This window comes from Hyperolius riggenbachi, chromosome 4, assembly GCF_040937935.1.
Source record: "Hyperolius riggenbachi isolate aHypRig1 chromosome 4, aHypRig1.pri, whole genome shotgun sequence".
Taxonomy (NCBI): domain Eukaryota; kingdom Metazoa; phylum Chordata; class Amphibia; order Anura; family Hyperoliidae; genus Hyperolius; species Hyperolius riggenbachi.
In genome coordinates this window covers 155,873,070-155,895,339 of record NC_090649.1, presented here as the reverse complement: position 1 = coordinate 155,895,339, position 22,270 = coordinate 155,873,070, and the positions used below count along the sequence as shown (strand labels likewise).

At 42.6% G+C, this 22,270-nt stretch overlaps 1 protein-coding gene across 13 annotated transcripts in view; it reads right to left on the bottom strand.

Moving 5' to 3' along the window:
- The window catches only part of MED12L (mediator complex subunit 12L), a 742,320-nt gene that overhangs the window by 124,111 nt on the left and 595,939 nt on the right, over positions 1 to 22,270 (bottom strand). For all 13 annotated transcript variants that reach the window (XM_068280808.1, XM_068280810.1, XM_068280809.1 and 10 more), the window contains 3 exons: positions 13,442 to 13,560; positions 9,630 to 9,773; positions 142 to 305 (listed from right to left, as the gene is read on the bottom strand). In XM_068280808.1, the coding sequence (XP_068136909.1) occupies positions 142 to 305; positions 9,630 to 9,773; positions 13,442 to 13,560 (427 nt within the window). The remainder of the gene's footprint in view (positions 1 to 141; positions 306 to 9,629; positions 9,774 to 13,441; positions 13,561 to 22,270) is intronic.

The following is a 22,270-nucleotide window of genomic DNA, read 5'->3' as shown; positions in this document are numbered from 1 at the left end:
ATGGAAGTACCAGCCCTCTCTCCCTCATACAAACTCTGAGTAAAGCTTCTGCCACTATCATTGCACTACAGTGGAGTCGTACACAGCAAGTAAACAATATTTGCAAAAGAAAGAGGAAAAGGAACAGTAAATTCTACAAACCCTTCAAACACTTGTGCGGTCTGATCATAATTTAAAATTAGACAGGCATGGTATCGTCTTAGCACAGCCACGATGTACAGACACAGGCGAGTTGTGTAACTTCCTGCGAGGCTGGAAGATTTCAACAGCAGCTCTGCTTCCACCACACTTAATTCATTTAGCAGCTGAAAAACATGAAACCAACTGGTTTTAGAACATGAGCTAAACATGCACAGCATTTTGTACAAAACTGCAATTATGCCTATTTACAGAGTTTCTCTTGCCAAATACACACCAGCTGCTTTACAGGATTTGAGATATTCCGCTTGAAATTGGTTCAACAACAGTAATTACACTTAACAGGAGCACAACTCATATGATGTTTGGAAGATTGCATGTATTTCTCCCTTGCTTATGATATTTCATCCAGAAAATATTGGTTGAAAAATCAGCTGCAAAGAATCATTTTCCAGCAGACTGACATAACTGAAAAGGAACCCAAGATGAGACATATGAAGGCTGCTATATCTATTTTCTTTTAAACATTACCAGTTGCTTGGCAGTCCTACTGATCTCTCTGACTGCAGTAGTGACTGAATAACACACTTGAGGCTACTTGCACACCAAGACGTTGCGTTAGGTGCTACGTTAAGGTCGCATAACGCCTGTAACGTGCGCCTGTAACGTCTTAGTGTGTAAGCAGCCTGAAACAAGCATGCAGCTTATCCAGACAGACTGCAGTCAGAAACACCTGATCTGCATATGATTGTTTAGGTTTTACAGCTAAAAGTATGAGAGGCACAGGATCATGACAGCTAGCCAATGTGAAATGTTTAAATGGAAATACATATGGCATCCTCCATGTGTCTCTCAACTCAGGTACACTTTAAGCCATACGCATTTATCCAAATAGTCCAATAGTTCCAATAGCACTGTTTACAAGACTGCACAGAAGAGATACAGAGCAATATTGGGCACACAAAATATATTTCAGAGTAAAACAAGAAACAAGAAGAAAAGGAAAATCAGTAAGGCCGGGGTAGTAACTACAGGGGAGCAGTTCCTGTGACTGCAGGGGGGCCCAGAGCTGTAAGGGGGACCTGACTACTACTTCACCCCCGCCGATAAAGGCGCCATTCCTTCAGATCAGGTATTTTCATGCTTACACTTTTTATGTTTGCGTAGATTATGATGGCCATACTTGTTTTATAACCCTTGCAAGATTGGCATCAAGGCTGCCAAATTTATGCACCTGCCTAATTTTGTTTAAACAATTATTGCACACTTTCTGTGAATCCATATTAATCCAATTCTGTGGATTAATATGGCCCTAAAAAGTAGGACTTGAAACACCCAGATTTACAGGTTGCCCGGCAAGCTCATGGTGAACCAGAAGTAAAAGGATCAAAAAGCCCTTTTACTAACAATGTAACTTACACTTTAAAGAGAATATATACAGCGTCATCACTTTCATGATAATACTTAAGGGCCTGTTCAGACTGCACACGTTTCCAGCCGCATTTTGGAAACACGTGCAGGAGGCCGACACGCACGACATCAGACAGTGCATAGAGTGTACTGTCTGATGTTCACACTGCATGCGTTCCGGACCTGTGCGGTCCAGGAACGCATGCTGCATGCAGATTTTGTAAAAACGCACAGCTGTCCCATTCACTTTTCAGTGATGGGATCAGCCACGCAACGCACACAAACGCGGATGGCGTGTGTTCGTACGCGTTGCGTTCCGCACGCATGGCCATCCGCATTTGTGATCTGAACGAGCCCTTAAGGCCTAAATGAGATGATTGAAAAATGTGTTCCAACAATTACTCTTCTTTCTCAAAATAAAGGGAATGATAGCTTATACTTCTAGGATTCCTCTCATCTACCATTGAAATAACACATAGATCTCTGTCACACTTCCCAAAGAACCTGCAGCCAAGCAGAAGCAAGACTCTCTCCTGCCACTACTGACAAACCAAGGAGAACACCAAATGGATTGTGTTCTGGAGCTCTTGCCTTTAGTTATTACATGTTTTATTAATTTAAAACATTACACTGTAGTACTGCACAACATCCTAATTTTAATTTTAAATGCTTCCAGTTCAGCTCAAGCTTGCAACTTGGTCTAGGAAATAATTATGATTTACAAAGTACAGATAAATCAAAGAAAAAGGCGTATTTGGGAGTTTCACAAATGTCAAGCATGAGTCATCACAACAGTTTGTTTAACCACTTGACCACTACCGGTTGTGTTCCTCTCGTGGACCAGAGCAATTTTTAAATTTTAACGCTCCTCCCATTCATTCGACAATAACTATATCTTTATTTATCACACTGAAATGACCTATATTTTGGGGGGTTTTTTTCGCCATTTCATAGGTTTTTTTCGTTTAGTAAAGTAATTACTTTATCTTCTATGCAGCTTAAATGGAAACATAAGGAAAAAATGAAAAAAAAATACACAATTTCTCAATTTTCAACCTCTATAGTTTTAAAATAAACAATACTACTGTAGATAAAATCCACACATTTTATTTGTCTGTTTTTGGATTTATCAATGTACTCGATAAATAATTACAAGCCCTAATTTGCAAAAATGACAATGATAAACTCTCATTGCTTACATATACAAAAATCTAAGTCCATAAAGTAACAATTTATGTATTCTCTTTTAAAGTACATCACTTTGGGGAGGAGACAGAAAAGAGGTGAGGTAGCATTCATTATTTATAGCTAGCGGCAGTGTGTTTGTAGAGTATCTAGTAAGGTAGAGCGTATGCTAACCGGAAAAAGTAAATTTTGAGGGAGCGTTTATGGTTGGAGAGTGACTGATGTGTTGTGGAAGAGCATCCCAGAGGAGGGGTTCAGCGCATGTGAAATCTTGTTTTAGGTTATCTAGTGAGGAGTACAACTTGGCTTTAGAACAAAGGAGAAGTGGCCTAAGGTAGAGCATATGCTTGTTTGAACAAGTGAGTTTTGAGTGAGCGTTTAAAGGTATCAAAGGTTGGAAAATAACGGATGTGTTGTAGGAGGGCATTCCAGAGGAGGGGTGAAGCACATGCAAAATCTTGTATATGTGAATCGTATGAGGTACAATTGTAGAGGAGGACAACAGCAGGTCATGAGCAGACACACACACACACACACACACACACACACACACACACACACACACACACACACACACACACACACACACAGAGATAACATTTCACTGGTTATTTATGACCGAGCTTTGTGCCTTGCCTGCAGTTACATCTACAATTATATTCACATTACACGTATTATGTGCATGCTGAGAAACATTCTCTAGACTGGCACTTGCTGAATTTCAAAGCAGGAATGTTTTCAGAGCCCACTTAACAAGATTAAAGTTTCTAAAATATTAATACTGTACAACTTCAGCTATTTTCTTGCTTATATATAATTCATTAACTACGTTAGTAGAAACACACAATCATCAACACAAAACAAAATTGTATACATGTATGACTGTAACAGAGAGCAGGCAGGCTGCTGACACCATGTTGTCCTTACTTAACTTCTACTCGCAAATATTGTTCCAAAGACAGATTTGACACTTAAACAGTCTTCTTTGGGATAAGTCAATGTGCAGAAGGGGGCATATGTCTTAGGCTTGGTTCATATTAGCCTAAACAACGGACGGTTTAGCGGACCGTAACGGAACAGACTACAACCGATGCAAGGGATGCAAACAGATCCCATGTTACCAATAGATCCATTCACATTGGTCCATTCAAACTGATCCGTTCAGCACTTTCCACCAAACAGACCACGAGTTTGGGTCTGCTGCGATTTTTCCAGACAGACAAATGCGCCGCACTGACTGCAGTGCACAATAACAGAACGGAGGGTCATGGATGTAAAACTGAGACTTTTAAAACTGATCTGTGCCATGGATTCATTTTTACAAGGATCAGTTTTCCATCCGTGTCATTACATCGGAGCCTAATACGCTAGGCCTGGAAAATAACAATATTAAAAGAAAACTGAAGTGGGGAGGATATTGAGGCTTCCATATTTATTTCAGATCTTCAATGCCACAGAAGATGCTGGCGCTATATACAGTACATTAATAATAATTTTATTTTAAACAATACTAGTTGCCTGGCATCATTCTGATCTTTCATGCATCAGTAGTGTCTAAAACACCCACCTGAAAGAAGCATGCAGCAAATCAAATGTCAGTCAGAAACATCTGATCTGCATGCTTGTTCAGGGTCTATGGATAAAATTAATAGAGGCAGAGGAGCAGCAGGATAGCCAGACAATTTGCATTGTTTAAAAAGAAATACACATGGAAGTCTCCTTATCCCTCTCACTTCAGGTGTCCCTTAGTGCTAGCATTGCTGGGCAGTTTTAGCAGGTATTAGGCACAAACCACAAAGTATATGTTATTAGGTGTGTTTTATTCTTCACTGGAAGTATTTTACTGGCGGCTAAATAAAACTGTGTTTCAAGTTTTTACCTAATTCTTTCATTTTAAAGATCCATGTGGTATTTTATTATGTATTTTAAGGATTTATGCAGTATTGTATCCTTATTGCAGTACAAGGCAATAGAAAGTGAAGTCCGCACGATGTCGGTATGGTCAAACCGGCTTTATTGTATCAAACACATGGGCTATGATTAAGGACGTGTGACGTCCGAAACATGTCAGCATTTGGTGTTGTTTATAGCCCATGTGTTTGATACAATAAAGCCGGTTTGACCATACCGACATCGTGCGGACTTCACTTTCTATTGCCTTGGATTTTGGGTCGGAGCGGCCTGTTGCCCTGCACTGTCGGTGGTTGGAGGTTTGAGCGGAGTTCCACAACCTTCTTATTGCAGTACATGGAAAGTGAAAGCCAGACATAACTTAGTTAGCATTTGTTATTATATATTATACAGACATGTAAAGTGCCTTATTTGAATCCTACAAAAATCTATATACAAATGTGTGATAGGAGATCCAGTTATTTTTAAAGCTTATACAGTATGTAAAAACTATGTTAGCTACTATCAAATCTTCCCATGGGGGTTGTCTCTCTGGCTACCTATATTGAAGGTCTCTCTAGCAACCTATACTGAGGGGGGCTCTCTTCACTCCTACACTGTCCACTCTGCATTGAGCGGTGCCCTCTCTCATATACCGGGGGGGGGGGGGGGGAGCAGAGGTCTTTCTGGCTACCTATACTGAGGGTCTATCTGGCAACCTTTACTGGGGAAGGGGGGCTGAGGGTTCCCCGACTACTTATACTGGGCGAAGGGGGCTTCCCTGTCTACCTAAATTGGAGGGCTACCTCTAATTGGGGGGGGGGGGCTCTCTGGCTACCTATACTGAGGGTCTATCTGGCAACCTTTACTGGGGAAGGGGGGGGGGGGTGTGAGGGTTCCCCGACTACTTATACTGGGGGCGAAGGGGGCTTCCCTGTCTACCTAAATTGGAGGGCTACCTCTAATTGGGGGGGGGGGGCTGTCTGGCTACCTATACTGAGGGAGGGGGCTCTAGCTACCTATATGAGGGGCTCTTTAGCTACCTATGCTGGTAGTACCCTCTCTGGCTACCTATACTGGGGGCTCTTTAGCTACCTATGCTGGAAGTACCCTCTCTGGCTACCTATACTAGGGGATACGCCAGCTACTTATGCTGGGGCACAAATCTAAGTACATGTACTGGGGGCTCCTTCTGGCTGGCTGCAAACTACTGGGGACTACCTATCTTGGGAGGTACCTGATATTGGGGGGAACCTACACTATGTAAAGGCACTGCAGAAGATGTCATCACTATATAAATACACAACAATAATAACTTGGGAGTAACCATTCCCATTGCAGTAACAGCTGACACAATGTAAGGTTGCTTTCTCAGTTACTGATTGTGAAACCTACAGAGAAGTTTAAAGGAATGGTCAGAATAATCATAGGTACAGTATATTAGTCCAATGCAGCTAATCAAATATTTAATTTCTATGAACATTATTTAAGAAAGATTTCATGTTTGTTTTTTCTTTCATCCTTAGTTAAATAGTCGAGCGTCAGAAAGGAAAAGGAGGTGAGTAAGGTAGCCATATATCTGATGATGCTGATTCAATCGACAAAGCGATCGACTTTATTAAGGAATCGACTTTAGTATGGTTGATTGAAAGTTGATCGACTTGTGGCCCATACACTACAGGCAATATCCTATGCAATTCACCTTCGCTTATCGATCTGACCGATTTGTCTCTATGCTCTGAATGCAAAAATTCATTCAGAGTCGATGGGATTGACATGTGAACAGTAGCCGATTCTTCTGCAATCGACGATATTTTGCATCCGGCTTGATCGACTAAGCTGGTCGATTTGACATGATATCAGTTACTTTTCATCAATTGGGCATACTGGAACACACTTGATTCTCTCTCGATTCTATATAATGATTGAATCAAATGATAGATCATACAGCCAAATCACTAGATGTATGGCCACCTTTAAGGTTTTATCCTAAAGGGAGGTTATGGCTAGCTATCAGGAAAGAGGGTTTCATTAAGTTTGTAAGTTAGGGTTAGATATCAGGAAAAATCATTTTGGTAATGGTATTTATTAGGGTCATCCAGACTACAGGGTAACAATTACCAAAACTGCAGAGGGAAACAGCTGCTGAACACAAAGCAAAAATGAACCCAAACCACATAGCATGAATGCGGCACCCAAACCACTGGAATCCTAACCAAATCTATATGCATCTAGTATCAGGATCATTGCAATCTCTCTGGTTCTTAAAATGGCCCAAAAAAAGTTTTCACTAAGAGGCCTCAGTCAGTAAGCTGAATGAGATGGATCTAGGTGGTTCACGATTCATGCATAGCTTTGTTGGAAGCAATAGTAGTTTAGTAACCAGCTAAAAAAAAGTCCTAGAACTGTGAAGAAGCAGAGGAGTAACTAAAGGGGAGAAGCCCCTATGTGGAGGTGGGGGGTGTAGGGGTGTTAAGACCTGTGGGGAGTATTAAATAGTGGACAAACACTCCTCATTCTAAACAAACAATATTGTAACACAGTGTGATGAGTATGGCATGTAGATTAAACACAAATAAAATACTTATGTGTGTATAAAAAATAGATTACTACTGAGATTAATGAATTTAGAGTTACTTGCAAATTGCATGCAAATTATATGTTGCTTGGAACTGGGCCAATTGAATGCACTTCCTGTTGGTTTTGATTGGACAAATTACTAGCAGCATACAATATGCATGTAAGCTGGAATCATCTGAATCTAGTTGACGATCTCTACTGACAACATACATACAGTGGCTGTCATGTGACCTAACTGTACATGCATCTGCTTTAATGTTCCTCACTTTTGTGTCTGTGGATAATGCAGTCTCCCATTTTAGATGTTGTATGTTGTACAACATCTGTAAGTCCTCTTTTCCACCAGCAGCTGAAGGCAGTGAATTCACCACCTGTCAGTTGCTCCCATCCAATCGCTGGATGTGCCGCTTTCTAGCGCTCAGCACAGGCGGGAAACAGGTGACAAGCAGGCGGTTCCCCCAGGTAGTTGCATCTGATCACGGAGGTTCACCTGCTCAGAAGTGACATGAGTTTTTCACTGTCATTCGCTGCATGTAATTACAGCTGAATGGTGCTTGTGGCCAGCAGCTGATAGCCAGAACTGCTCAATAAACAAGCAGTTCAGCCGTCCATGGAAAAGAGACCTCATATTCCTCAGTGATACTTATGCTGCTGGTCTCTGGTTTCTCTCCCGTCCTCTCACAAAACAAAAGTTTGCCTTCTTAAAACAGAAGGTATTTGCGATAATTCAGGTTGGAGTGAGAATATGATGTCTCCCACAATGCATGACTTCTGAATATGCAAATCATCCTTTGTTGCCCCGTAAGCTAGACACACCTCCAGAACCACTGGATTGCAATGATGTGTCAGCTTGTTAAGGGGCCCATACACCTAACGATTTTCCCGCCGATATACAGCAGATTCGATCACTGTGATCGAATCTGCTGTGAAATCGTTGCGCAAAAGTTGACCGAATGATCGATTTCCGACCAAAATCGATTCCCGTCGTTCCTGTCCGTGCGGAAGATTTCGCTCGGGAGTGCATAAATAGCGGCATTTGAATGTCTGATGACCGACACAATACAGCAGCAATACACTACCTGATCCGGCCGGCACGTATCTCCGCTGTCACCGCCGCTCCTTCTCCGCTGGGTTCCGGCAGGCTTCACTTCTTCCTGTCCGGACAGGAAGTTTAAACAGTAGAGCGCCCTCTATTGTTTAAACTTCCCCAGACAGGAAGTGAAGCTGGAGCCCTGGAGCCGAGCGCAGAGAAGAAGACTGCGGAGACCGAGGGACCGGCCAGATCAGGTAATGTATGAGGGGGGAAGGGGGGGGGGGGCGGCGTCATGCTTCACAGATGGTGAATCGATTTCATGCTGCAATCGATTCACAATCTGTTTGCAGTAAAGGCAGCCATACGATCCCTCTCTGATCAGAATCGATCAGAGAGGGATCTATTTGTTGGTCGATCTGATGGTCTGATGGCAAATCGACCAGTGTATGGCCACCTTTAATTGTACAGAGCCACAAACATCCAACATGTATACAGACAGATTGGTTGATCCTCATCAGTGCATGGCATGGATTAATGTGGCTATATGGAGTAGAATTTGAAATACCCAGAGTTACAGACTACCCAGGAAGCTCATGGTACAATAACAAGCTGACACATCATTGTATTCCAGTGGTTGTTGAGGTGTGGTTAGCTTACATGGACAACATAGGATGATTTGCATATTTAGCAGTGATGCATCGTGGGAGACATCAAATGCTCACTCCAATTTGAATTATCACAGATACCTTCTGTTTTAAGAAGGAAAACTTTTGTTTTGCTTAACATTTTAGTAAGAGGGCTTTTTGGCTCTTTGTAGCCCCTTACACACTCCTAGGAGTTCTGGTTCACCATGAGCTTTTTGGGTAGTCTGTAACCCTGCCTTCTCACCAAAGGAAGTATATCTGTACAGGAAAGACAGTAATCAAATTGTGCATGGCACCTAATGTCTGTAGGTAAGCTTTGTCCTTTAAGTCATTTTATTAAATAATCCCAACAAGGCATCTGGCATCTCTTGTGTTTGGATAATTAATATTCCATCAAAACACTCTGAAAGTTGTAATAGATTTGCGACAGACACACTGCACGCTTTGAAGAGCACATATAATTGTTTTATCTGGAATACATTACAATTAGGAGGTCCATTAGCTCCAACCAGCTAGCCTGAAGTTTCCACGCCTGAGCTCAGGATATCTAGAAGAACACAAGATTTCTGGAACAGAGCACTATTTGCATGGAAAACACAATGAGATTACTGTCAGCCTGCAGGCGCAATCTGTTAAGCAAGAAACACGGCAGAGCTCCCATGATATTATTTACTGCCTTGGAACAAAGCTGCTTTCCGGTACCTCCAGTCACCCAAGAACAACATTTGTTTCAGAGAATTACGTGTTACCTGTACAGCAAAATCAATGAGCCCATTGATGTTCAGGGCTGGCTCCATGAGATCAAATATGAGCTGGACATGGTGAGCCAGAGGAAGGTGGTACGATGTGCCTGATGCAAAGCTGGTGATTTGTTCCAGCACATTGCAGGATATCTGTGGACACAACCGGCACAAGAGTCAATTACTGCACACACAAAAGCTTCACAACATGGACATGTAAGTATAGTTCATTCTCTCTAGGAAAGTTTTCATGGACTGGTGTCTGCATCCTCCAAATGTTCAAAGATCTGCATTGTGGTATTGTTACATTAATTCTGTATTGAATTGCATTGTCATTTCACATGTTGAAATATTATTATTATGTAATATAGTCGAATCTCCTTATAGTAAACTCTGATATAGTAAACCTCTGCATATAGTAAACTCTGCCCTCAGGTCACAGTAAATGTGCCTGTATAAATATACAATGTATGACCAATTCTGAAATAGTAAACTTCTGATATAGTAAACTACTTTTCCTGGTCCCTTGGCGTTTACTATAAAGGGATTCTACTATACTGTACCTGAAATGTATATATCACATCTTCCTTGGCTGTTGAGCTGATCCTTTAATACATACTCCATTCCCACTGACCCAGAACAGATATGCAGATCCGCTGTTGTAACTGCATGCTTGTTCCAGGCATACGACTTGGAACAGAGCAATATGGTAAGTGTGACAGCCAAGGAATAGGAAGTAAACAAATTCCTCTAACTCCAGGCTTCCTTTAAAGTGAACCCAAGATGAGAGTGATATGGAAGCTGCAATGTTTATTTCCTAGTTCCTTTTAAAGAGACACTGAAGCGAGTAAAAAAACTCGCTTCTTCTCTTATATTCAGCAGGGGCATGTGTGCCCCTGCTAAACCGCCGCTATCCCGCCGCACAACGGGGGTCCCTTACCCCCCAATTCCCCCCCTGCAAAATCAACGACCAAATTGGTTGTAGATTTTGCTGCTCCTAGAGGCAGGGCTAACGGCTGCAGCCCTGCCTCACAGCGCGTCTATCAGCGGCGCATCGCCGCCTCTCCCCCGCCCCTCTCAGTGAAGGAAGACTGAGAGGGGCGGGGGAGAGGCGGAGATACGCGCTGACAGACGCGCGTGAGGCAGGGCTATAGTTAGCCCTGCCTCAATGCGGAAGAGATCCCCGGCGAGGACGGAGGGGATTTGGGGGGTAAGGGACCCCCGTTGTGCGGCGTGATAGCGGCGGTTTAGCAGGGGCACACATGCCCCTGCTGAATATAAAAGAAGAAGCGAGTTTTATACTCGCTTCAGATTCTCTTTAAACAATACTAGTTCCCTGGCAATCCTGCTGATCATTCTGGCATCAGTAGCATTTAAATCACATGCCTGAAACAAGCATGTGGCTAATCTTGTCAGATTTTTGTCAGAAACATCTAGTCTGCATGCATGTTAAGGCGCATACACACGGGGCACAACTGTCGCCACAAACACATAGCACGCGCATGTTGCGGCGACAGTTCCCCCGTGTGTATGAGGTGCGCGCCACGAACCATCGCCAGTCAGAGCTGTCGCCAGGCGCCAGTGCTGCTTTTTTTTTTTTTTAGTTTTCTCTTGTGAGACATATGTGCCTCGTGTGTATGAGGCTTTAGAGGGAGAGGATCAGCAGTACTGACAGGCAACTGGTATTGTTAAGGCTGGATTGACACTTTGTACAGTGCATAATGCATGTTAGCATGAGTGTGAATTCAAAGCCTGCATGCATCGAGTTAGAAAAACGCGTTCCGCTACAACACAGAAGTTTAAACAGCCCAGCAGAATAGTAATGGGCAGTTGGCATGCAGAATTATTCTGCCATGCAACAGACTAGTGTGAAAGGGCCCTTAAAATTAAATAAATATGTCAGCCTCCATGTCCTCCATATCACTTTATGCCGTTTATCACTTTACAGGCCGTTTCACTGTGTAAGTTACATTGCAATCAAATCACAATGTAAAGGAGCTGTAGTGAATAATTAAATGTGACATACAGTCCAATGAAAGTTTGCCTCACTTGCCAGTGTGAAGGTGCGCATCGCCCCGTTACTGCGTCAGAACCCGCCACACCGCACTGCACTAGATGTGAAGGCCCCATAAGAATATCATTGCATCATATTGCTATACGATGATATTGGCCATTGCAACGCAACTGACTTGAGTGTGAAAAATAATAGTAATCAGTAATAGATAGCACTTTCTCCATTAGTTCAAATGGCTTAGACTTCTGCATCTGATGCATATCTGGGTTTCTTAATAACACTTAACTTTTTGCAAAATAATCAAAGAAAATGCTTGTTGCACCAATCTGTAGATTTTCATATCCTTCTCAGTGACCTACAGCTTCCTGCTCACTCGTAATCAGCCTGAAACACTTTTAGTCCTATTGGGAGTGATTGCTTTGCCAGTCTATAGGCTCATACACACAAGCAACCCGACAGCACGACTGAAAGCACGACCAAGCAATTGCACGACTTGTATTTTCCTTGCACCAACCAACTGAGCGACCAACTCATTTGCATACTGCGCACAAAAGCAGAAAGACAAACTGCACGATATGGCCACATTTAAAACAAGTACAAGCCGTTCAAACCACTTGTACACACAGCCAACTGCAGGATATCAGCCCAACTGTCGCGTGAGTCAATCCGCCTGTTGCACTGTTTGTCAAGCGTTCACATGCCTAATTATCGTCCAACAGATCAAGTTTGGACGATACTTGGGTGGAAAAGTTGCATGTGTGTACAAGCCTTAAGCCATGCCCCCAAATGACTGACAGTTTGTCATGATTGTCTTTCTCCTCCTCCTCTCTCAGCACCAAATTAAAGTGGTGCCGCTATCAAACGCATCTTCTGAACTGGCTGTCTGACTTCTAAATAATACAAGCTTATCATACTGCACTTCTTGCACTTTGATTGCAAAGTGCAAAAAAAATTATATTATTTGAAAACTGTTGCCAATGAAGGTGAAAAAAAATCTATAGCAATCATACAACACGTTACAGTGTATTAAACAGTGTCTGTGTTAGGGTTAAAGTACCCTTTATCTGTCACAACAACTGATGCACTGCACTGGTGCTGTTAATTTGATGTGTGCTGATTCAGTCTATCAATTGGCCCTTTAAGTTGATTGTCACCATTCAAATTCCAGTTTTTGTGCAGCATAAATTGTATAAGAGAAAGAGGCACAGGAAAGTCACTGCAGGTGCAGGTAAGGCTTAGCGATATTGACTGCTAGCTAGGTTGCCTGGGAACATTTCCCAGTCACAGTTACAAACACATGACCAGGATCTATACAGTGCTGTGTGCTTAGGTCTCCTTGAATGCTACATTCACACCTTAGAGAATTGCCCAAATGAATGTTGCACATCGTTTTGCGTGACATTTTAGGAAGGAGTGCTATAGAGACACTTTGCTCAGTCTTTTTGGCAAGCTGCCTATCCTGTTTTATGGAAAGGAGAGGGTAGAGGATGAACAGAAGGTGTCCTGTTGCAGAAATGGAAAAAGCACAACAATAGCAGTTGGGGGAGAGCATACTGCTGAGTCTCTGAAGGGAAAATCACATTCTGTTCCGGTTATGAGCTGCAGATGCACTATGTAAGTGTATAACTTTTTATTGTTTCCCATTTTAAACCAGTGCATAAGTGTCTATGGCTAGCTTTGTTTGCAGGTTTTATGTGAGTAGGCAATGCTAGTTTCCACTACCATGTGTGGCAATGTGATTTTATGTTTGGTATAACATTGATTTCATTCAGTCTGCAGCTACAGTATATGACAATAAAGACAATACCTGTGATGTTATTTGATGTTGATCAAAATAGGAAAGGAGCTGCAGGCGGGAGAACGTGCCCTCCAGAGAAGGGAAGGATTCTTGCTTGCTCTTCCTGCTGCGGTGTCCGTCATCTCCAACTAAAAATATCAGCAAAACACTTTCATTCATTACAGCACTGTATAGTTTCTATAACTGCCTATCATCTCTTCCTTTATTCTTTATCCCTGCTATAGAGAACATGTGTAGATGCAATAACTAGACTAGTAAAGGGGATTGCCAGGCTTTCTGGAAAATGATCCAAAAGAATCAAAACTCCTTTAGCTTAAAGTGAACCAAAGGTGAGAGTTATATGGAGGCTGACATATTTATTTCCTTTTAAGGAATATCAGTTGCCTGGCAGTCCAGTTGATATTTTGGCATCACAAGTGTCTGAGTCCCCACCCTGAAATAAGCAAATGGTGAACCTGATCTGCATGCTTGTTCAGGGGTTTGCCGCCTGACTTTACGCCTGGTTGTCGTTTAGGTAGTCATCTAAACAACTTGAAGTTCAAACAACATGTCGTTCAGACTGACCAACAAGTCATTTGATATGCTAATTTACCTAATTTACATGTCATTTAATAAGCTTGATAATGGACATTGGACTGGATAGAACAATGGACTAGATAAAATGACTGATCAAATGACTTGTTTGAATGTCTATTGTCCAACTAATAGACATTCAAACAACAAGTCATTTGATCAGTCATTTAATACATAAAGTAGTTTGTACACATGTACGGACCTAGCGGTTGTTTGAACGACAGTTAGTCCAACAGATCTGTCAAGCGGATCAGTCAAAACTGTTGCTATCAGTCTAACGATTGAACGTACACACTTCCAACTGTCGTTCAAACGACCGGTTTGAATGACAAGTCATTCGGAAAAATCAGACGTGTGTACGTGTGAATACTTTTGTTTGAATCATTTGTTTAAACTATTTATTTTATTTATTCAGTTCAATACTAAATGTTATTGCATCATTGTTCATTTTATTTACTTAGGAAAAATATGACATGCTACAAATTACTATTTAGTATTAAACTTTCCTACCTTAACTGATAGAGACCTGGGGCCATATGCAATTCTCTTTTTCACCTGAGTTTTCTCCTAGGTGAGATTTTTAAACTTGTCAATAAAATGCCTTTTAAGCCCCCAGAAGGCAAGAACATGCTCAAAATAATTTTGATAGTACTTTTTAAGCAACTTTTTGGTACTTTTTTAGTTGAAAAGTACTGGAAAGTTATTTAAAATCAAAGATGAAAAATTATCTCCTAGGAGAAAACTGAGGTGAAAAAGAGAATTGCATATGGCCCTGGGGGAGTGAAGGGGAATCTCAAATGATAATGGCATCAATTCACTAAGATCATGCTGGAGATAATAAGGCAAGAGAAAACTTACCTCCACACAGTGAGAAAGTTATCTTATCTCTTCATTCCTTAAGTTACCTCCTCTGTAGTTAATTTACCTCCTCTATAGTTATTTTCACACGCAGTTAATAAACAGCCTGTCTTTAAAGAGGAACTCCAGTGAACATTTTACTGTTGGCAATGGTAGGGGTTACTTGTGGGAGGGGTTTCACCACAATGTCAGTCATACAGCGCCCCCTGATGGTCTGTTTGTAAAAAGGAATAGATTTCTCATGTAAAAGGGTGTATCAGCTACTGATTGGGATAAAGTTCAATTTTTGGTCGGAGTTTCTCTTTAACTCTGGAGTTATTTTAAAGATTGAAGAGTTAACTTAAAGACAGAAGAGTTAACTTTAGGTTTGCCTGAGGTAAAATGTTTCCTCAATACTACATGCCTCATCACCATGGTGATAACTCTAGAAACATTATTACAGACAGGAGATAAGCTTAGTGAATTGAGGCCATTGTATTACTGTCCGGGTTCTCCTTGCGGAGGTTACCCCTTACTCACTCAATTCCTGTAATAATTAAATATTTTCTTTTGGTAGAGTGTGCAAGGCTTAGAATGGACACACACTGCAGGAAATCCCCTCCTCTCCCAGTGGGGGCACATCCTGTACTACTTTATGCAAAATGAACAAAAAAATTAACCAAATGTAATGGAGGGAACAGCCATAAGGACAATTGCCTTCATGCCTATTGGCCTGGTTCTCCCTTCGTGCGACTCTCTCCTGGGGCATAACAGACTATACTGTCAGGATTCTGAACCAGCAACATCTGCATTTGTCTAGACAGTTTCTCCGATTGAATGATGGGTCACTGGATACGAGCCAGGTCTTCTCCGAGCCACGCCATGAGTGCTTTGGGTGCTGCCATAGACCATAATGTTATTCCAGCTATATCAGTACTGGGGAGGAGTTCACAAAAAACACTGTAATTCGGGTGACCAGTTCGGTAATCAGTAGGGGGATACTTTTGTTATATTCTCCTACTTTGCAGCGCACAGGGAGAGCTGTCTCTCGGCTTCTCCCCGTGTCCAGCCCAACACCATCGGTGTCATGCTTATGAGTCCTTGATCCTGCAGTGGCTGTGGCACGAGACCCCAACTCTGAGTACCCGTCTGCATGTCTGGATCTGTGCCTCTGACTCTAAGTACCTGTCTGCCGTCTGCCTCGATCTGTGCCTGTGACCCCTTTTAAGAAACTTGTCTGCCTGCCTCTGACCTGGGCCCATTTCTCAGCTACGATTAACCTCTGCCTGCCCTGACTCGGATTGTCCATTGGATATCCCTGGTCTACTGCACATCGAGGTGTCTTTGATCTCCTGACCTCTGGTGAGGGGCTATCCCAGTTGTGACCTGGTGGGCACTTGGCTGCAAAGCCCATCGACCCTTGCAGGTCGCTCTGGTAAAGACCCGTGGTTACTTAGATCTTACATCTGGGTAAAACTTCACGTTCTAGTGGAAGGGTTAACAGCACTCAGAAGCATAACAGCTGCAACAATAAGTATGACACTGGTTATACTTTACTATGTCCAGGACCTTAATATATTAAACTATGCAAGATATGGCTGCAGGTAATACATATGGAAGCAGTTGCCACAGTGCTCATTGACTACTCCTTCAATTTTAACAGAATTAACCAAGCTTAGCCCCTTGATTGAATGCAATCTTTATTAATTTAGGCCAGATTTGCTGGATGTTCTCCAATCTTCTTCAGCTCCACTCAGGAAATCAGGCTCAATGCAACAGAAGATCAAAATGTGTCACTCCTCCTAACAACAGCTGATCAACCACAGCTAACATGACCCTTGTGATTTCTGCAATTTTCAGTGAAAACATACCATAGTTCCTTTTTTCTGCAGGAAAAAAAAAGTCTCAAATAGTAAAACCCCTAAAAGTACGTTTCCAGTGAAAACTGTTTTAACTGGTTTGATTTCCTTATTTTTGTCCCATATCTTTTGTCTTGAAGTTTTTGGGCTTGATTCACAAAAGAGTGCTAAGTGTTAGCACGGCCGTTTTCGCGTGAATTTTCGTATTACGCGCGATCGCGAATTTTCGCGTGAAACGCTAACGTTTTCGCACGCAAACGCGAATTTTCACGCGACAACGATATCGATTTCGCAGTAAAATTCGCGTTTGCGCGCGAAAACGTTATCGCTTCGCGCGAAAATTCGCGAGCGCGCGCAATGCGAAAATTCGCGCGAAAACGCCCGTGCTAACACTTAGCACTCTTTTGTGAATCAAGCCCTTTATGTGCATTCATTCCAGATTGCACCATTTGGCATCTAAACCATCTTAATTTAATTGAAAGCCCATCTTCATTGGATAATTAATAAAGTTAAGACAGGACTCTCTTCTTACATCTTTTTTATAATGGACTGTAAACAGCTTGGCCATTGGCCAAACTGTTTTTAATTCCCTGACCAAGAATGGTTCCAGTGGTGTAACTGTTGGAATGTGTATTTAGCAACAACAGTCTATTATGTGTATACGATACGTTATCAGCTATAACCACAGGGTGGCAGTGTGTATTTAGTAGCAGAGGTCTTACTACGTCCTGTGTCTGTAAAATGAAGTTGTGAATACACTTGTTTGTTATTCTTGGTGTTTACTAGCCAAGAGGTGTAAGCCATGAGGTGTTATTAATATTGGTTTCTTCTGCATTCTACATTGCAGCACACTAAGGAGCTAAATTATAATAGCTTTTTATCAGTAACAATATGTGAAATAGGGGATGTAGAGGTTGTGACTGCACCTGGGTCTCTAAGCCAGAGGGCCCTCCTTTAGTTACTCTATTAGCTCTTCAGGAAAATGTGTAGGCAAATGCATCGGATATTGTGAATGCAGAATAAGCATGTTCAGATACTCATCCATGGGCCATCTTGTGACTGCTAATGATCATAACTGGGTCGGTCACTTCAATACTGAAAAAAAAACGTTTGTCACTGAGACCTCCACACATCTGTCCGGTTTTCCAGTTAGGGCCTGTTTCCACTAAGTACAAATTTCTAATGCAAAATATTGCATTGATAATGAAACTAATGAATGACAATGGAGATATTTCCACTGAATGCAAATTTTTACATGTGGTGAGATCAAAAAAATGTGTTTGGCATGCTACAGATTTCTGCATCACGCATCCGTTTCCCAAGTAATGATTGTTAGATCCATACAAAATTTCACATTAATATTAGCATAGACCCTCACATATAGCTGGCCTGTCCTAATCGTGTCTGGTAATTTGCCTCTCTGTTGTATACACATCTGTTGTATTGTTCTCTGTGGGTACTTTTCCCCTTCCACTGTAATCACAGAGCCACAAAGATTAGACTCAGATGGATAATATGTGTTATCATATCCAGCTTTAATAATGTAGAATTACTGAGGAACTGTCATTATAAATCAATGTTCATATTCTCAATCAATGTTCTCATTTAACTTTGTTTATCCAATAACTTCTGTAACCAGGCTCCATTAATAAAGACTTTCCAAGTAATAATTGTGTGCAATCAATAGATTTTTGACAGTATTGGGAATTCACCCTTACAGCTTCTTATGCAGCGGTTCCCAGCCTGAATAGAGTTATATGTCACAGCAACATAGATGATGTGTCCCCTCTTCCCAGATATTTCTTCCTCTCAGGGTTCCTTGCAAGAAGCTCCATGCACATTAGGAAGCTCAGTGCAGGTACCCAGGGCCCTGCCAAATGTATGGGCCCTTCATGACCCCTTCATCCCCAATAGAATTAGGTTGTCCTCCTGAGGTCCAGTTTCACTGCATAGCGCTTGGAATGGAGCATTCTTACCTGTCTGACAAGCATGCTCCGCCTCCTTCCTTTAGAGTCCTTCCATCTCCATCCCTGTGGCATCTCTGCCCTCATGACCCACAGTAGTAGTCTGAGGGACAACCTAATTCTATCTGTGGGGGGAGGGACAAAGCCACTCAATGCGGCTTTGGGGGAACAAAGGGGTCATGTAATTCTTCTACTTGGTCGAGGCAAAGGGGCCACCTAAAGCTAAAGGAACATAGAAGCTATCTAATGCTGCTAATTTGGGGGGAATAAAATGAACCACCTAATGGTGCTATCTGGGGGGCACAAAGGGGCTACATAATACTGCAAGCTTGGCAGGGGCCACCTAATGCTATCTGAAAGGGGAGGGGTCTCCTAATGCCGATATATGGGGGGGGGGGGGGGGGGGCAGAAAAGGCCACTTAATGCAGCTACCTGGGGGGGAAGGGTACCTAATATTGCTATATTGTTGAACGGAAGGCGGACCATATTATTTTTTGCAAAGGGGCCCATTTTGTCTGGAACCAGCCCTGACTCAGTGCAAACCAAATAATGGTAGGCCAGCAGTAGCTCAACAAAGCCATGCAAATAAATGTCATACACAAATGCTAGTTCCATTCAAGGGGTTGAAACATCCCAAAATAAAAAATTTACCAAAATAGTTAGTGCCCCAAATATAAGTTTTTTCAAAAAAAGTTCCCTATATGTCACCTAATTGTTTTTGTTGTTTTGTTAAGTTTTTTTTTACCTTGGCCTGTGTGCCTTTGCTGAACTGTGCTGAACTTTTTAACTACAGCAACAAGCTTATCTTAAATCGCAAAGAACAAAAATTTCCCATTTCAATAATAATGACACTATGGCTAGAAGGTATTTGAATCCCGCCTCCCTTTAACCACTTGGCGACCGCACGCTTATACCGTGCGTCGGCAAAGTGGCAGCTGCAGGACCAGCGACGCAGTTCTGCGTCGCCAGCTGCAGGCTGATTAATCAGGAAGCAGCCGCTCGCGCGAGCGGCTGCTTCCTGTCAATTCACGGCGGGGGGCTCCGTGAATAGCCTGCGGGCCGCCGATGGCGGCTCGCAGGCTAAATGTAAACACAAGCGGAAATAATCCGCTTTGTTTACATTGTACGGCGCTGCTGCGCAGCAGCGCCGTAAGGCAGATCGGCGATCCCCGGCCAATCAGCGGCCGGGGATCGCCGCCATGTGACAGGGGACGTCCTGTCACTGGCTGCACAGGACGGATAGAGTCCTGTGCAGCCCCGATCACCGGGGATGAGCAGGTAGGAGAGGGAGGGGGGAATTTCGGCGCGGAGGGGGGCTTTGAGGTGCCCCCCCCGCAACAAGCCTGCCCACCAAAGCGATCAGACCCCCCCTGCACATCATCCCCATAGGGGGGAAAAAAGGGGGGCGATCTGATCGCTCTGCGTGCCCGCTGATCTGTGCTGGGGGCTGCAGAGCCCAACCAGCACAGATCCCAACAAACAGCGCTGGTCCTTAAGGGGGGTAAAGGGTGGGTCCTCAAGTGGTTAAAGAGTTTACACAGTGATGTAAACCTGTTATCTAGCTGCTGTTTGTTGTGGGAGTGACTGTAAAATTGTAACGATCGGTGAAGCACAGAGAGGATCTGATTACCAGTGATCTGCAGAATCACTGGGAATACAGATGTATACCAGATTATACGTGATCTGCAGTATCACTGATAATCCGATATACTAGCTAACCTCTGTTCACCTGAGTAGAGTGTAGTGTTTGGTGTAAGAGTAACAGTTTGAGGACTAGGCCTCAGTGCAGCAAGGAGTACTGCACAGATTCCTTCCGCAGACCTGAGCTCTCCAAGACGGGAGGAGTCAGACTGACAGTAGGAAGGATAGTCTGAAAGTGACCCTCAGGAGGAAGGGTCGCTAACAGAGCGAGGAACCGCCTCTAACAGTAAGGTCGGTTCTCGAGGTCGGACAAGCCAGGTAGTACACACACGGACAGATAAAGTACAAGATCAGGAGGCAAAGGCGGAGTCAAAGTACAGGCAGGGTTCAGCAACGGGGTATCAGATATATTTCGGGGTACAAAATCAGGAGGCAGAAGCAGAGTCAAGGAACGAGCCGGGGTTCGGCAACAGAGTATCAGAAATATCGAAGTACAAGATCAGAGTTCAGGAGGATAGTCAAGGCAGTCAAAAGTCATAACAGATAATCACAATCAAACTAGTACTTAAGCTATCAACAGAATCTAGCTAAGTGTAGGATTACAGCTCCAGCTGGTCCCGGCACACTTGCGGATCTGACTACGGATCTGGGTGCTCCCACATATGTGATCGCACGCCAGACAAAGAGCAAGTGAACAACCAGCAGTATATATACTCTAGGACCTTTCCAGGACCTCCCTAATTGCTGGTCCAATGGGAGCAGTGGAATTTGTCAGCTGACCCAGCTGGTCAGCCGACTCCCTTCTAACTGCTATTTAAACTCTGCCTCTGTGCTCGCGCGCGTGTAAGTCTGAATCTTGGTGGACTATCAGTCCCAGCCACACCAGTACTGTCTTGCAATGTATCCAGTGAACTGAGTGCGGGAGCCGCCTCCAATGCGGATTCCGCCGTTCCCAATGCGGATTCCGCCGCTCTGCCTAAGCGGCATGCAGCGTTTTTTCCGCGTTGTGACGCCATGCTGGACGCGGAAACAGCCGCCTCGCCTTGAGAGACAGCGGCTTTTCCGCGTTTCATCACAAAAATAAGCAGTAAATTAACACCGAGGTGAGTTTAAAGAAAGAAAAAGGCAGAAGTGATGTCTCTTTTGAAATCACAGAGAAACAGTAAAGGTGTAAACCAGCAGAAATATTATTTTCTTTTTTCATATCAAATTTCTCTTAATATGACAGTGAACACTAAAAACAACAGGACTTACGGGATATGGAGTTTCATCCCACTTTAAGAAAGTGATGGATAGTAATTTCACACCCTAAATGGGCACTGCCAAGTATCACAACTGGAGGCATAAATAGCAGAATAATGATTAATATGCTAATTAACGTGTAACTGTTTTAAGTTTTGTCTGTATTGATTGTTGCAACCATTATAGATTTCTAGAACAATTTTCTAACCTGTAAAGGCTCAGGCTAGACATAAATAGTATCATATTTTATACAGTGGCTACTAAGCCCTCATAAAAATTATAGAAAGGGTTTGTTCCAATGGTTTAATTTAATTTGGGCCGCTGAGGTGTATCTGGCCTGGTAATTATTATCATTTGGTATTTATATAGTGCCGACATCTTCTGCAGCTCTGTACAGAGTATACAGGATCTTCTCAAAAAATTAGCATATCGTGATAAAGTTCATTATTTTCTGTAATGTACTGATAAACATTAGACTTTCATATATTTTAGATTCATTACACACAACTGAAGTAGTTCAAAGCCTTTTATTGTTTTTCTTATTGATGATTTTGGCATACAGCTCATGAAAACTCAAATTTCATATCTCAAAAAATTAGCATATTTCATCCGACCAATAAATGAAAAGTGTTTTTAAAACAAAAAAAAAGTCAACCTTCAAATAATTATGTTCAGTTATGCACTCAATACTTGGTCGGGAATCCTTTTGCAGAAATGACTGC